We start from the raw sequence: 17,974 nt of genomic DNA on the forward strand, positions 1-17,974 counted from the left end.
AGTGGCACAAGTTCATGCCAGGTGCCCAGAGGCAAAACAGATGGTGGTGCCCCCCCTCTCCCCATTGGCTCCAGCTTGCTCCAGACCTAGCCAAGTGTGTCTAGCTCCAGGCAGCCCCCAGTGTTATGAAGCTTGAGGCCTTTATTAGGCTCCTTCTCCACAGGTGACCAGGAATATGTAATGACACCCCCCACCCTTCACTTCCTTCACAGGTCTTGCACTTACTAGAATATTATTCTGGTTTTGTGTAACCGTTTCTTTCAGCCACTGCCCCCGTTTATAAGCTGCTCTTCCGACTCCCGTCTACTCCAGTGTCCCTCTCCACACAGTGACAGCTGCCGAGCCGTCCTCCTCTCTGCATGCACGTCCACTGTCTCCCGTCCCTGCTCTTCTGTCAGGTTCAGTCAGGGTTGCGATCGGATGTCACATGACATCTGCGAGCAGAGGCCCTGATTCAGAGCCGGACGCTCTGACAGAGCGCTCGCTCTGAATCAGGGCCGGCCTTCTTGTTTTTTAGAGCGGCCTCCTGGCCGCTCGCATAGCTGTGGGTGACCACAGGCCAGGAAGATGGTCGCAATGGTCAAGACCATCGCGACCATCAGGCTTGCGACAAGACCCTTGTGGTAGGGTCTCATTGCCGCAAGCCTCAGAGAGATTTCGGCTCTCACAGAGCCGAAATCTCTCCCACTGACATCACTTGTGATGTCAGTGAGGCCGGCCCCAGACGGTAGGTGTTCCCATGGGAACACCTCCGTCTGGGCAGCCACTCCCCCAGCCCGCCCACTCAACATCGACAGCACGCCCCCTTTGGTACGAGACCCGGAGTGACGGTTTGCCCGTAGCTACCCGGGTCTCGCGCATGCGCACGATGGAGCCGGCTCCATCGTGCGCATGCGCACTGGGCCACCATCGACCTGCTTGCGAGCGGGTCTGAATCAGGCCCTGAGAGTCCAGGTCACAGAGGAGGAATAAAAACACAGAAAAACACAGGCGCTAACCTGTTGGGCAATCTGAACAAACACAGTAATTAACTGACAGCTGCCACCATATATATACATGAGGAGAACTGGACACCCCCCAAAAAATAGCAAAATACAAGCATAACAGAATGAGGCACTAGTCAGTTAGATAATTTATTATCAACATTAAAAAAATCTATTTGCATATATACACCCCTTATATTGGGTCAAAAACCGAGTGTAATAAAATACAGTGTAATGGTCACAGTTCTAAAATCACAATTATAAAAATTTTTTCCCACCATACAGTTAAGACAATGGGCCTGATTCAGAGCCACTCGTAAGCGGCCGCTCGTTCGCTCCGAGCAATGTTTGGCCAACTGCGCATGCGTACGGATCGTTATACGCATGCGCAAACCAGTCAGTGCGGTCGAAATTCATGTGCTCGCAAAATAGCGAATGCCTGATAATTTGAGTGACAGAAAGAGGCGTATGTGGGTGGTAACAGGGGAAGGTGCTTGAAAACGGGGAGTGGAGATCCGATCGCAGGCGTGCTTAAAGGTCAAAACGGGCGTTTTATGGGTGTGCATAATTAAAACAGCAGCGTCATTGACCACGTCACTGGGTTATTTTATAGCCAGAACTGCTCGCAAAATTGTGGTAGCAAAAACCAACCACAAGAATAGCGAGCAGTTCATACCCTGGTCGATGTACTCGATTAATCTAATAAATAGCGGACATGACGTAGGATGCGAGCGGCCAGGGGGCGTAATTTCTCAAAAAACGACCGCAAGTTTTGTTCGCTCGTTCAGACCTAGAGGCGTGAACAGACCGCAAACAGCGAACGGTTCATTTGAATAGCCACCCCTATTTTCTGGATGAGCGAGCGCTAATTGCGTCCGGCTCTGAATCAGGCCCTATATTCCCAATTGGTACAATTCACCTAAACTTTCATAGAAGGAAAAAAAAATAATATATAATATATACTAGTTAAAGCAGTGAATAAACAGTTGTGCTGAATATTACTAGTGGAAAGAAACAGATAATTAATGCTGTTATGCTGTTACTATATAGTGATAATTGATCATATGATAATTAATGATAATTAATCCTCAGGTTGAAATTTCAATCCTATGATGTCACTGTGTACTTTTTGTCATTCGAAGATTGTTATTAGATCCCCTTTTGATTATGTTGTTACACAGAGTCCAAAAGCACAGAATCTGGTATGATTGCAAATAAGTTAGTTTTAGCACATTCCATACAAAGATATTCACAGTAACAAATCAGTTCTTTGATAGTAGGAATAAGCTAGCATATAGCAACAATATTTTGTTTAAACAACTCCAGAGAGTTACTTTGTATTATAAAGAGCAATCTGTTAAATGTACAGAGATGGGTAGGGAGAGTTTGGGGCTTATTAGAATAGCATGCATGCAAGAAAATGCCCATTTTATAAAGTTCTATCCCTTAGGGCTTACCCCACCGGACCTTCCGTTCAGTGTATAACTTCTGTGTTGCTCGTGCTGCTCCTCACAGGAGCCGGTGTGAATGTGATCCACTTGTGATGATAGAATCTGGTTCACACGAAGAGGTATATTTGAAGGTCTCAGGGACAGCGTTCTTTCCGGCACCGAAAAACAAAGTGCTCTCTGGCACTGAATACTCTAATCAACCATTTCTCCGCCTTTGTACTGGATCAGCGGCTTCATCAGGAAGTAGGTTCAGCAAGTGACACACATGCGCAGTGTCAGCTTTCCCTGGAGAAGTCTTTCACTTCAATTTGCCGGGGATTTAACTTGCAAGGACAGCGGTTACTGCAACCGATGTACCTGCGAGTTCCCCTTTGTACATAACAGCGATATTAACAATGAAAGTTTCTCCGGTGATATGGATACTTAATAATCACGTCTGGTCTGCCATTATTATTACATAGACTCCTTAATTCTGAAACCACATTAAAATGGAAGGAGTTGTTTCTTATGGGTTTGTTTCCATCTTAGTGGCATCCTTTATGCAGAGCCCACAGTAGTGGTAGTGCCCCCAGGAGTGGTGCTCCTTATGCAGTGCCCCCAGGAGTGGTGCCCCTTGTAGTAATGCCCAAAATAGTAATGCCCCCTGTAGTAGTGCTCGGTAAGTAATGCCCCCAGTTGTAGTGCCCCCTGTAATTGTGCCCCCAGAGTAATTCCCCCTAAGTAATGCCCACAGTAGTAGTGCCCCCTAAGTAATGCCCCCTGTAGTAGTGCCCCCGAATAATGCCCCCTAGAGTAGTGCCCCCTGAACAATGTCCCCTGTAGTAAGGCCCCCTGAATAATGCCCCCTGTAGTTGTTCCTCCTGAGAAAGGCCCCCTGTAGTTGCGCCCCCTGAGTAACGCCCCCCAGTCCCGTATTGTGAAGCCGATACAAAAAAAATAAAACCTAATACTTACCTTAAGTCCCGCTCCCGCTTCCACTGCCATTGCCTAGTCCGCCGGGCTGCTCTTCTGAACTATGGGAGAGACGTTATGACGTATCTCCCATAGTGCACTGCACTCAGCGGGAGCCGGAAGCCGGAGCTCATGAGTGAGCCCCAACCTCCGGCTGCTGCTGGCACTGCGTGGTAACAAAATTTCAGCGGGCGCCCGGCAAATGCAGCCTCCATGTGGCGCCTGGGTTAAGTGCGTCGGAGGAGGCGGAACTGGTTCCGCCTCCAAAAATAAGTGACAGAACGCAGTTCCGCCCCTTCAGGGCCACTTTAACCCCTGCTCTGCACACTCACTCCTTCATATTGCTTTGCATGCAAATAAAAATAAATATATGCTGTCTGGTCCAATGATTGTTCTTCTTCATGAACCTCCCCCTGAGGTACGCCCCAACAGTAACTTATTCCAATCATTGCAAAGGGACATACACATCAATTTAACAAATGCACAAAAAGTTCAGAGAGCAATATTTGGGATTTTCATTTTAAGCACACTGTATCGCATAGATTATATTATATTTGCCTACTTTTGAAAATAATTTCAGGGAGATTGTACAAGTAACAGCAACTGAAGGGAGCGTGTCCTGCTCCAACAGGTGCGCGTGTCCTGCTCCAACAGGTGCGCGTGTCCTGCTCCAACAGGTGCGCGTGTCCTGCTCCAACAGGTGTGCGTGTCCTGCTCTAGTGCTAGTGCAGAACAGATGCTTGTCCAGCACCAGCTAATGTTACTGTGCACAGCATGCTGCCAGAGGCTTTATAGTGTTGCAGGGATGATGGAAAGATTATTTTTATTTTATGGCAACGCTGGCCAGTGGTGTTACAGTAGTAATCTAATAATATTAACAGAAGTGAATGCTTGTATTTTGCATTTCAGAAAAGCACAGACAGTATTGTTGCTTACTACATATTTCTTCTCATACAGCTCACATCTGGACATGTGACAAGTTACGATGTGGTGAGAAGAGACTCGCTCATAGTCTGTGCTCCTGCTCCGATGACTGCAAAGACAGAAATGACTGCTGTTTTAATTATGATTCTGTCTGCAGAGGTGAGTTTTTATAGAAATATGTAGTCTATGTAGAACCAAAGATAATTATGTTTGCTATTTTTCGCACATCCCTACGAAACATCCTAGAAATGTGGCAGATAACAATAAATGATTGTACACAAGCTTGTCATAAACCATATTTTTCAACCAAGGCCTAAATAAGGGTTCTGGATGCCTTAGGCTAATACACTTGTAGTGACCCCTATAATGCTGCTAAATCCAGAGCACAGTGTGTATTAATGCTCAGGAAATCATCATACTGTACATGTGCAGGTAACGAAGGTTATAAACTGACATGTATGATCTTGGCATCCAATGATGCGTGTGGAGTGTAAATGAGACTTTGGCTTCTGGAGAATATGAGGAAAACTGTAAAGATAATCATATGCAGCTCTTCAGACTACCCAGACCGTGCTGTAGAGCAATGTACACTTAAGTCCTTACTTTTGTAAGTTAGGATCATGTGCACCAACCAGTCACATTGGGATACTTCTAGGAAGGGTCTAGTTTTTCTGAAGCACTAGCCGTACACCTAACACCTTCTCCTCCCCCATTAAAAACAGCCCATCAGATTTTGCATGCCCTGGGCAGCTGGAGCAAAAGTCCTGGTTTTGGGAACTGCAGGGACAATGCATGTAATTCGAGGCTGTATAAACACATGTCTGTCCTGAAACTAAACTATTAAAGAAGTAAAATGAACAGGTTAGATGGACCAATTGTCCTTTATCGGTTAATATCCTATGTTTGTATGTACTTAACACCACCTGAAAATTTTTGGAGGTTTGCAATTTTGAAAACCGTGGATTACAGTATAGTTGGATTTCTTCCTTATTGATTCCTTTCTTTGATATGATTAACATTAAACAATTTGTTTTAACCCTACCTACTTATGTGTTGGCCCCATATACACAAGTCCACTTTCAGAATGTTTTCTATGGCCACTTTAAGTTCCCAGTCCACCACTGCTGTTAAAATTTGATTGGTTGCTATGGGCAACATCTCCATTTCTAAAACCCACAGCTGTAGAAAGTAACTATTATCTTCTAGAAGGTGCTAGATAAATGAGTAGAATCTGATTGGTTGCTATGGGCAACATCTCACTTTAGTAAATAAACCCCCTGGTATAAGTTAGCTCTTAAACAGTTATTCAGTCCTAATGTTATATCTGTATTAAAGCTAATATTTGCCCAATCATTGTTTCGCCTCTATGTAATCCAGTAACCTTTTTCTGACTCTGTAAGATTTCAGTCTGCACATCTGGTTGGGAAGGGCAGCCTGTAAGCTCTCCTGACTGCAGTTATGACCAAAAAAAATTAACCATTGCATGTATGCAGCAGATGGTAGCTTTAAATAGTCCATTATACAATCTTTACCAATAGAGGCATTAAACTAGCCACATGTCTCCCAAAACAATTTGTTGAATCTGTAGAAAAATTAACAGGAATTTCTTGAATATCAGATTGAATTTCTAAAAGAAAATGTGCTAATTTGACAAAATTGAATGTTTGGCCAGGTTGACCAGGTTTCAGTCTAAAGTTCTAAGTTTTAAAATGTTTTTTGATAGTTTTCATTTGTGAATGGCGAACCTCAAACGCGAAAAGGCAAACTTCAGACAGTAGTAATCACAGTATGAATTAAAACAAGATTTTTATTATTTAAAAACACTGAAGAAGTGAGATCTTTAAGCCAAGTTCCATCAATACTATTTTGAACGTAAATGATGAACAGAAACTGCAAATGGTGAATCCTAAATGCAATCTGTGAACCAGTAATGTGAGTCGCAAGTTTCGACCACAACTCTGAATTAGAGTTTACTGATTATTGTACTGCGAAGTTGTATGTGGCCATTGAACCTTTTCAAAATTTTCAAGTATCTCGCCAACTGCCTGCAGCCTCGTTGGGCAATGGAGCTGAGCCTTGGCTGTGAAGGGCTGGATTCTGAACCGTACTCTGGTCTGCATGTGGCCACATCTAGCGTGTTTTAGCAAATTGCATGTGTTCTTTGTAAATATACGCATCTTTGCGTATCACCAAGCGATTCTGATTCGGATACACCTTGGTCATTTCTCTTTGTGCATGAAATGGGTGTTTCTGGGGGATAACTGAACGTACGCATGGATGAGAAACTTTTCATGGGAGTGTCATAGGCATGTACTGTAGCCGGAGTGTAGTTTCCTCACAAGGGAGGTGTGGTGGGTGTTGACTGCACTGGTTGACACCCTCCGAGGGAGTGACAACAAATTGCCAGCTTCTCTTCAATGGCCGTGAGCTGGGAGCTGCACTGTAATGTTATTGTGCATGGCCCGGCTCCCAGTCATTAAGGAGAGCCGGCAGTGTGGTGAGAGTATTGCACCCCCAGTGTGATGAAACTGGGAAAGGGGGTACCTTGAGGCTGTGCCCGTCTGTGTGGATGTGCATGCTCCTACAGTATGTGCGCAGTGGGTCTGTTTTCCACACTGTTTGTCACCAACCCCAGTGACTCCACTGCCAGAGTGGTATTCTTTTCTCGGTCATTTAAGCCAAGTGATGCCTATTCCAGATTAATCTATTGCCTACAATATGGTATTAGGTATAACTGCATATACTAATGATGGTGGCTGCTCGTGCACAGAAAACGTGGGGCTGCACAATGCATACGCATAAGACACATGTCTCATTAGCATTCTGTTAGTAAAATATTTGCATTCTGTAGATGGCCACATACAGACCTGCGTACAACTCAGGCCTGTAGTGCATACAGTTGCCCAGAAGTTAACAGAATAGCGTATGAAGTGGGAGGCACGGTCCTAAGGCTGCAATGTGATGATGTTACCAAGTGCAAACAAACTTAAAAGTATTAGTTATAGAGGGCCAAGCAGTGCTATATTTTCTACACTTGCATTCTATTGTAGTAGTATTATTACAAATATGGTAAGGTTTTAATAGGCTACAGCTTTATTTCCAACACCTGTATCTGTGATAATTGTACATTTTAACTTTCAGGAAACAAAAGCTGGGTAGAGGAAAAATGTGAAGATATCCAAACACCAATTTGCCCAGCTGGGTGAGTCCATGATATTTTTTTTTCAATACTTAAAACAAAATTTGTAAAGTATGAAACCAAACTTTTAGTCATCTACTCATAACTTAGCTGTAAAATTTGACAAATAAATTAAAATCCATATTTTAATATTCCATGTAAACCTGTAAATTTACAACAGCACTTTCATCTTTGTTGTAGTACAAGTGAGTCTACAATACATTGTATGTAATCTTCTCTAGAAATGCAATTCAAAGAATATACATGTATTACTATGATTGAGTGTATTAAAATAAAATAAGTCTAAAAAACAAAGTAAAAAATTTACCCTATTTATCTTTATTATTTATTATAACCACATACTGCTCTTTGTAGATATTGGTGAACATGTGGTTATGTACCGCAAGGAAAAGTAGTATAATCATCATCTTTGCTGTGGTTCTGTACCACTTATGTTCGCTATCCATGGAAAGGATTCCATTTTCCCTTTATAAGAGTGTAGCAATCTTACAGACGTTTACCGTCAGAAAATCCAATTACCGTCTGGGTTTTTTGCTGTAGTTGCCTCTCTAGATGTATGTACATGAATATCAATAGTTGTCCAAAACTTGGTCTGATTATTTTCTACTGGAATCTGTGTTTCCTGTCTATCAACCATATCAGCAAAATACTAATTTAGATATGGTGAATCTAATAATGACCAATAAATGGACTATTCAGTTGCTGTCTACTAATTTATTTAATGTATTTTAGGTTCTCTCAGCCTCCAGTTATCTTGTTCTCGTTGGATGGGTTCAGAGCAGAGTACTTATACATGTGGGAAGGATTGCTTCCTGTCATCAGCAAACTGAGTGAGTACCCTCATCCTTGTGCACAGCTGTGCAGTAGCTGAAGACTAGCTTACGCATAAGTATTATTCCTTTACCAAGATAATGATTTTCATGTTCTTTTTATGTTATCATTGATGAGACTTGCAGTATGCTGACTCCATGATTAGCTCCGCTAGTCTTTCTTGTGGTCACCCAAAATAGGGTTTTTACAGTGAAAGCCTACATGAAGCCCTACCCTACCCTCCTATAGTCACATGAAGCCCTACCCCCAAATAGTCACATGAAGCCCTACCCTCACTAAAATAGGGGTTGATGTATCAAGTAGTTAAAAGAGTGGAGACGTCCCATAGCAACCAATCAGCTTTCTTGTAGCATTTATCAAGTATGTTCTATAAAATGATAGGTAGTTTGTAATAATAAAATAAAAAAATAAAAAAAAATCTGTTTTCTAAAATATATTATATTTGAATAACGAAGCACTGTTCATACCAGTGGCGCCTGTGTTTCTATCTCATTGAAATAAATAAAAAATGGTAGTAGCAGCTGCATCAGCAGCCAAACCCCTCATACAATATATGACACAAACTCTCTGCTCTGGACTAAATTATGAGTCTGCTTTCGTGGAGGATACAGTACATTACACAAGTGCTCTTGGAAACAGATAATACGGCAATAAATTAGAGCCAAGAGAAAATGTCACGGATCCACTTTTATGTACACTGTTTATAAATGTGCAGGCATAAGATTCAAGAAATTGGCTTTTGTGCAAAGCTACTTTAGAAGTGATAACTATTGGTCAATTTCTTGGCATGTTTATTCTTTCATGTTTGTAAGCAGTACAAGTAAAGTTGGAAATGTTATACACTGTAATGGCAGTGCTCTAGAACTTGAGCTAAAGGGCTCAGAACATTACATGTATATCTGACACTAGAAATCATTGTATATAGAGTTACAATGCCCTTTGGTGGTTTACTTGCGCTAGTCCTTTGTGTTTGCAGCATGCTAAAGATGCAAGAAGTGTACAGAGGTTGCACTAGTAAAAATGCATATCAAATATTAAGTGGCCTATTCATCAAAGCAGTTTGCCTCTATATTTACTATGTATTTTTCGCACTTTGAAATTCCGTAGCAATTCATCTTTCTGGCACTGTAGGAAATATCAATAATATCTCCTCTGTACAATGCAGAACTGATTACTCAAGTCGGATCTTGACTGCAGAAACTAATGCCATCTTCAGATGGTGCTAACTCACTAAGCTCTGTTCCTGAATTGCGAAGTAAGACCCGTTTGGATCCCTCCACCTCCTCCAGCTCTTGCAGTAGGCATGCATGACCTAAGGTTGTGTATGCGTACAGAGGCGTAGCATGCAGTCCATGGGGCCTGGAGCAAGAACATCCTACGACAACCCCCCTCTCTCACTACTGAAGTGTGTCTAGGGAGGGTGCATGGTCATGGAAATGTGGGCAAGCTGAAGTGAAAATACAAAAAGCAGTAATGTCAGACTAGGACATTAAAGACTTATTGGTTGGTGTGCTATAGGGATCATGAAAATTCATGACTTTGTGCCGCTGAAGGGGCATGACCTGTCATCATAGGGAGTGTAGCAACCCCAAACCATTGTTGGTGATAGCCAGTTAATTTTAATGCTGTTAGAGTTATTGCTGGCACATCACGGTTATAGGGCGCAAATGATCTAAATGAGAAGATTTCACTTACCTGACATCTGATTTGTCCACGTTACTTCTGATTGGCAGCCTGTAGGACTTTATCCATTTCAACAGAAGAGGAGAGGGAAGCCGTGGCATCGCTATGGGTGGTGACACTCTGTGCGGCAATGAGAGACCTCACGTGTGGCCATGCCCATTATGTGTGATGTTTTTATGGCATGACCATGTATCACACCCCCATTCTCATCATGCTGGGGGATTGCCCAGCTCTCTGGGGAGCCCACAGCCTCTCTAACACAGTGTGGGGCTCTGCTTGGGGACACCATCCGAGGGGGTGACACAAAAATAGCAGAGCAGCACTGCTATTTTAGCGTCACACCCTTGGATGGTATCACCTGGTGTCACTCGCACTCCCTTACTGATGCCACTTGAGGGAAGGTAAAGTGTGTAGATGGAAGAATTTGGAGAAGGAGGTGGTGGGATTAGGATCTGGACAATAGGAATAGTTGCAAGAGGAATAGCATACTGTCTTTCCATTTTGCAACTTATTCGCATTGCAGATGCACCAAAAAGTCAGTGACCGTGTACTAGAGATGCTGGCCTGCGACTTTAACCCCACAGGAATTAGATTTAAACACATACAAAGTCGCAGATGAAACTCAACAGAACTTGGTATGAGAAAAATCCATGCCTTCTGCATCACACAGCATTTTGTATATAGATTGACTCATTCGCACACAGATGTGCATAAGTCGCAAATCAAACTGATTAGTGCAAAGTAGATTTGTTACTTTCAGTTAATTTATTTGTGCAAAAAAGACACTCGCAGCGGCCAAGTTCCTTTTATGTCCGTATGAGGATACATCTGCCACACTGAGTAGATGCAATTCACAGAGGCTCCCAGAGTTTAACAAATCTACCTATCGTTGAGAACACTTACTGAAAGTTGGGACTTCAGTTGCCAGGCCCTGCCTCCTGGTAGCTATAGCAAGATTGCTGACGTTTCTTTCCAAAAAGATCCCAACAAGTCTGCCTGACCCAGCATCTAGCGACAGTCTCTGCTGCCAATCAGCCCAGCTCAGCAGGTGGCATTCACAGCAGAGAGGAGGAGCCAGGGATGAGATGAGGGGACTGCCTCCTCCTCCTCTCTCTTCGTTACTACCCATGTCACAGTAGCTGCCAGTATACTATTAGTGGTATTCAATATGGAGCAAAAACGCGATGTTTTCGCTCGGATGACGTAATTTTCGCCGCTTTTACTTTTACACTGTATTCAATTTGAAAACTTTTCGCCGGTGCGAAAAGTATATTGCATTCGACCCTGCGAAAAAGTATCACCAAGGAATGGGTGGCGAAAAAAAGTGCAGAATTGGAGTTTTGGGGTGCAACATTTTGGAAACCACCCTGCAACCTTCAGACAGTCCCCCAAAGGTAAACTGTGTCAAAAAATAATAATAAAAAAACCTCAGGAGACCCCAAAAAAAACAACTTTCATTTTGGGGGCAAAAAAAAAAATTGAGGGGTACAAAGTTAAAAACTAGCGAACTACAATCTAGGGGGGTCCCCAAGTATGCCCCAGATGTTTTTTTCATTGCAGGTGTTTGCGGCAGGTGGATTTTTCACGTTTTTTAAAACTTCACTTTAGCAACTTTTAAATATGCTCACCCCCATTTTCAAGTACCCAAAATTTTCTGGGGCTACTTATTTTTGCCAAAAAAACTTCTAAATACTATTCTTCACCACCTTCCCAAATCCCCAAAATAGCAGCTATTGAGCCCGTTTAAAGACCCCAAAAACCTTCAGCAGGGTTAATCGGGGGTATCCAGAGTGATCCCCCATGTCAGACCATCTTTTTGGGGGTGTTAGGGTCATTTCCCCAAAAATCAGTGAAGTTTTCGCTGATTTCACATTCGCCGGGTGCCGTTTTCGACGATTTCATATTGAATACGGGTATAATCGGGGGCGCGTCCCATACTTTTTTGCCGGCAAAAGCTCCGATGTGCGGCGAAAACTTCGACCCGCATAGACGGCGAAGTTTACGTTTCATATTGAAAACCCCCATATGAGTCAGTCTGACCAATTAGTACCTGGCTGGCTTGCTGGTAATGCTGTCTGCAGTGGGCCCCATCATTGGAACAAGTCCCAGTCCATTGCAAAGCCGTTAGTTCCGCCCCTGTTTAGACCTCTACAACTGTCCCCAGTACTCACTTGACACTAATCTTCATTTCCAAATTACAGGAATGTTCAGAACTACACAGAACATGATATGTAATTATTTTAATTTGGACCGTGTTCTGTTTTGCATATTTCACATGCTCATCTTTTTCAATTAGGTTATAGGTTTTGCAAACTGGGTACGATGATCTACTAATGTGATGTTTATCCTGGGTCTGTTGCTGTCTTAAACCAGCCCTGAACAACTGTTGTTTAGCCTCTGTGTAGCTTATTGCTATTTACTTTGCTTCCATTTTTTCAGAACAATGCGGGACATATACACGTGCTTTAAGGCCTGTGTATCCATCAAAAACATTTCCCAACCATTACAGTATTGTAACAGTAAGTTATTTGATTTGTTGCATTTCTGAATGTATAATATATTACCATGCTATAAGTTTGGACATGGGCTACCTGAACCTGCTTCTGGATTTGAGGTATGGTCAAAGAGTATTTTCCTGATTTGTTTGGTTATTCATAGATATTGTACTTAATGAGGCAATTGGCATAGCTGGGATCTTCCAGTGTGATCTCAGAATCTTAGATCACTTAACTCTGTGCCTTTTTTTTTTTTATTTAATTTTTTTTTTTTTATAGACTTTTTGCTGTTACATTGTTTCAATATTAAAAATTATATTCAGAGACTTTGCTGGTAAACTTAGAACATATTTTCATTACTGATTAGGACAACTAGATGTAATCATTTAAAAAATTCTGTATCATTTTTATTCTCAATAAGTCTTAACATGCATACAGAGTACTTACAGTCCCATGCTGTTCTCAGGCACATATATTTCATCATAGGTAATAAAGGACAGTTGGCAACTATTCTGTTAGCATAACTTATTCTGTTTTACAATTATTGGCAGCTGTTACAACCTTCAGGCAGGTGAATTTCATACTTCTCAGCTAAAAATTACATTCATCTAAGCTTACAGTAAAGTCTAATAGTGGTAATATATGTCCAAAGTATCTTCTTTAACATTGTTTTTGGCCTAAACCTGTAAAGCAGAATGTTTTCTTCTAAGTAGATCTAACCCAGGTCCAGTAACCAAGCTCGCTGTGTTTCTAGGTACAGCTAGCGTGCACATACATGGCATAACGTGATGTGTAATTATTAGGTGTACATTTATGTCTATTAAATATATTTTGCTATTGGAGTCGCACAACAGTCATTGGTTGAAGTTGGCAGTACGGTAAATGTAACTAAATGTTTATCAGGGACACACAGACAGGTACACATGCACAAGTATAGACAGACGCTTAAAGACACACAGAAGACAGACAGACCTACTCCTAGAACAAAGACTGAGAATAACCTATAGAATGTAGAAACTTGACTCTATCACTTCAGTAGCTACCTGTAGAAATCCAGTTTTGTTCATTCCATTGAGGGGAAGTTTCTGCATAAAATTTTGCAAGAACATTATTCAGACATACTGTATTAATTTCTATCTTACATTGTGTTTCTATTACTAAGTTATCCAAGTGGCAGACCTTTTTCTTGAGACTACAATACCCTTAATGTAAATGTAATGCTTCCCACAGGGCCTAGCTGTCTGGCCAGCACTCTGTCTCCTGACTTGAGAGTGTACTCCTGTATTGAGGCAATGTGTTTTTGCTCTTGTTCTGACCTCAAGGTCTTCCCAAGGCAGCCTCTGCTTGTTGTTATAAATTCCTTCACTCTTCCTTCAAGTAATGATTGTACCTTCAATTGCTGAGAGTGCATAACATTTTGAGAAGTGTACGGTTTAATCTCTCTGGCTATGGGTCACCTTGAGGTTGAAATGGAGTAGTTTGTGACTTTCTCATGCTGCACACTCCACAAAGTTGATGGTCATTTGGCACTCACAGTCCTCCTTACGTGTGGCACACTACAATGCATGAAGAACAACTCCCAGAAAATCTTGTCAACTGTGAAAGTATATTGGTCTCTAGTGGGGTGTGCCTGTGCATACTAGGCATTCATGGGTGTGACTTGGATGGAAGGGTCTTTTATAGCACACAATGATCTCACAATTTGCACCAGGCTGCAGCTCCTGCTTCTTTTCTATCTCCTTTTCATTCTTTTGATAAGCTGCCAAGCATACTGGGTAAATGGTTAAGGTACTGGAATTATCTTCCCCAATTTCTGATATCAAATTGGCGGGTACACCAAAAATACTGGCATGAATGTCAATGATAGTGAGCATCTCTTCTGATTCAGCTGCAGCCCCTGGACAAAGTAGGGCTACAAGAGGCATGTCATCCCTCCACACCAGCTACTGTTTTGGGAAATTTGAGAGAGACGATTGTGTCGCTGTGGGAAAGATAGCTCTGGCAGCTTAGTCCTCAAACAACAATTCTAAACCAATACTGCAAGGTCTCATGAGAGAGATTATCAGTACAATTTCTCAATAAGATTGACAACTAACTATCAAGGAGGATAGACCCCACTCCAAGGATTTGTTTGGAGCTGTCCTACAGCAAAGACAAGTTGATTTCCCGGGGGACCAGTGACAGAATCTACTTGCCCCTTTCCATTTCCCCACAGTCTTCCTCCCTTTTGTTGTGTGACAGGGTTTCTTATGCTCTCCACTACTTCAGGCACTCAAATGCAATGTGGAGTGCATTACCAAAATATGTCTGGACTCATATCTCTCTCTCTACTCTCCTTCTCTATCCCGCCCCCTCCCTCTCTCCCTCCCCTTCTCAGTTGTTCTGGACAGGCTACCCTTCATACAGTGAGCCCATCAGTTGATATGTGTGACTCTGCCGCCAGAAGCTTTGCTCTTTGTTCACCCTGCTTCTTGATTATCTTCAGGAACCCCTTCTGTGGGTCTTTACTTTTGATTTAGGGCCACTACTATTGTCCTTTTTAAGATTCCACACTTGAGTTTCCAAGATTCCCTCCTCTTGGTGCACCTCCTTGATGACCTTTCAGAATGGGTGGGGTTTTCTACTTAGCTCAGCATATCAGCCTGCAACTGGATCTTCAGGGTCCCTTTGTCATGAACTGGGCCAATCACTACTCATATGCTTCATTGGCTAAAGGCAGTGAAGTAGACAAGTTTGTCAAATTGGTATATGTAGGACATGTTCTCCTCTAGTTTTTGGTACATTGGGCCTGATTCAGAGCCGCTCGTAAGCGGCCGCTTACTCTGAGCGATGTTCGCACATCTGCGCATGCGTATGGGTCGTAATGCGCATGCGCCAACCAGTCATTGCGGTCGGAAATCGTGTGCTCGCAAAACAGCGAGGGCCTGCTAATTTGAGTGACAGAATGAGGCGTTTGTGGGTGGTAACTGGGGAAGGTGCTTGAAAACGGGGAGTGGAGATCTGAACGCAGGTGTGCCCAACGGTCAAAATGGGCGTTAAATGGGAGTGCATAATTAACAAAACAGCGTCATCGACCACGTCACTTGGTTGTCTTTTAGCCTTTAGCTTTTAACTGCTCGCAGTGATTGCGGGAAGTAAAACCTACCACAAGCACTGCGAGCTGTTCAGACGCCTTTCGATGTACTCGATTAATCTAATAAATAGCGGAGATGAGGTATGATGTGAACGGCCAGGGGGCGTCTTTACAAAATAGCGAGTGCATGTTTCGTGCGCTTTCTCAGACATAGAGGCGTCAACAGACCGCTCAATTTAAATAGCCGGCCCCTTTTTCTGAATGTAAATAGCATATGGCTCTGGATCAGGCGCATAGCTCACAGTTGGTACATTAGGTCCGTAGTCTCTTCCTGCAGCCCATAAGTATCCGCTAGAGCAGTGTTTCCAAACTTGGTCCTCAAGGTGTCCTAACAGTTCAGGTTTTAAGAATATCTTTGCTTGAGCACAGGTACTTACTTAGTACCTCAGTTCAGTTTAGTTTAGAAATACCTGTTAAAGTATTGTAATTGCTGGATGTCTTGCGCACCAAGTTTTGAGAACTACTGCTCTGTCCTGGATGCGGGTTGTTTGTTGTTCCTCCTTGTCGACTGCATAATTTCTATAGCTGGGCCCATCAGACATTAGGCTATTTTCTGACACTTGGCTACTTCCAAAAACTGCCACTACTCCAAATATTGTAGAGCAAATCCAGTCTTGCATCTGTCTTCTATGGTAGGGATGGGTCTGACTGTGATCTCCAAGAAAATATGTAATTGTGTGTGGCAACTGCCTGCATCAGCCCCTGCTTCATGGATGACTCGCTCCTCCCAATCGGAAGAGCCACCTCTGCTTGTGTGAAGGGGAAGAAAGGGGTGGGTGTTACTCTGCTTGATTGTTAGGCACAGTGAACTAGCCTGGAGTTTCCTTATCCCAACATTTAGGATGAGACCAAACCAGTTAGTGCTGTCAGCACTCGCCCTTACTTCTTAGACCTCTTTCACTTAGCCAGGCACTATCTCCTCTAGAATCTAAGTCCACATTCTCTTTCTTGGGAGAGAGATTTTGCAATCCAGAAGAGGGCTATGAGACCTATAAAGGGGAATGAATGGGCATAAGGGGCTCTAGGCTAGCATAAAGGAACATGACGGGGTCTTGGCTGGAATATAAAGGGATATGAGGGAACATTAAGGCATATAAAGGGGCATGAAGGTGTTCTGGGGCTTATATGTTGAAAGTATTGTCCTGAGATATGTTTATTTTTGGTAAAGGGAAAAGGCCAAAGGAGATTTTCACCCTGGGCTCCAACCGTCCCTGGGCTCAATCACTAACCTGTCCGTTGGGTTACGGCTATTTTGTTTTTTTTCATTTTCTGCATTTTTCATAGCATGCATAAAATAATACAGAGCCTGCATTAACATTTTCTTTTGATTCTAGGGCCTCTACCCAGAGTCGCATGGCCTCGTGGACAACAAAATGTATGACCCTCACAGGAATACGTTTTTCACACTAAGAAGTGCTGAGAAATTTCAACCTATGTGGTACCAAGGAGAACCTGTATGTGTAACTCAAACCGAAACACTTATAGCAATATTTGTAACAATAGGCTTAATAAGAGATGTAGTTAAGATGCCAAAGTTCAGAATGTCAGTTGACTAAATCCCAGCACCAGAATACTGGTGCCGGAATCCCAACAGCCGGCACTCCGAACACAAGTATAGCAGGCTGGGTTAGGTTTACGCTGCAGGGGGGGTTTAGGTTTAGGCACCACCGGGGGGAGGGTTAGATTTAGGCACTAAAGTGAAAGGTTAGGGTTAGGCTGGGAGGGGGTTAGGATGCAGGAAGGGAGGGTTAGGGGGTGAAGGGGGAGGGTTAGGATACTTAAGAAGCCCCTGTCTGAATTCTCAGCATCGGGATGCCTCTGTCGTTCTTGTGACTGCCAGCATCCCGACTGTCGGTCTCCAGGTTTAATAAAAGTGATGCACTAATAATATTATCATGTCTGTTATATACTGCCACCTGAGCTAGACAGAATTGTCATCCTTCCATGGCAATTTGTGACAAGGCTGACTGTTGGAAGTATTCAGTTGATAACCTACCTCTAAGTGCCTCATGGATAGTTCTGAGAGTCAAGCTGAGAACTTATACTGTAAATAGTAGCTTTTCAGTCAACACACCTCAAAAACCGCACACCTCAAAAATCTCTAAAGCTTCTTATGGTTTGTAAGACAAATGTGTATCATAATACGGAACATTTTGGGGGTCTCCTTCCCAAATGTTGTGTATCACGATACCCACATGCTTCACTATATTACACTTGCTCTGAGCTTTTAAAATATATGCTATAACTTTTTTATTGGCTATTTTGTTTGAAAAGTGTAATCGGAGCATAATCAAGCATCACCGCTTTTTCATTTCTCATTTAAA

General features: G+C 42.7%; 1 protein-coding gene across 1 annotated transcript in view; it reads left to right on the plus strand.

Annotated features, from left to right (window-relative positions):
* The window catches only part of ENPP1 (ectonucleotide pyrophosphatase/phosphodiesterase 1), a 151,739-nt gene that overhangs the window by 51,497 nt on the left and 82,268 nt on the right, over positions 1-17,974 (plus strand). Inside the window, exons 4-8 of the mRNA XM_088443096.1 lie at positions 4,343-4,468; positions 7,451-7,511; positions 8,241-8,338; positions 12,462-12,541; positions 16,985-17,104. Coding sequence (XP_088299222.1) covers positions 4,343-4,468; positions 7,451-7,511; positions 8,241-8,338; positions 12,462-12,541; positions 16,985-17,104 — 485 coding nt within the window. The remainder of the gene's footprint in view (positions 1-4,342; positions 4,469-7,450; positions 7,512-8,240; positions 8,339-12,461; positions 12,542-16,984; positions 17,105-17,974) is intronic.

This window comes from Taudactylus pleione, unplaced genomic scaffold (assembly GCF_031769625.1).
Source record: "Taudactylus pleione unplaced genomic scaffold, aTauple2 ptg000326l, whole genome shotgun sequence".
Classification (NCBI taxonomy): domain Eukaryota; kingdom Metazoa; phylum Chordata; class Amphibia; order Anura; family Myobatrachidae; genus Taudactylus; species Taudactylus pleione.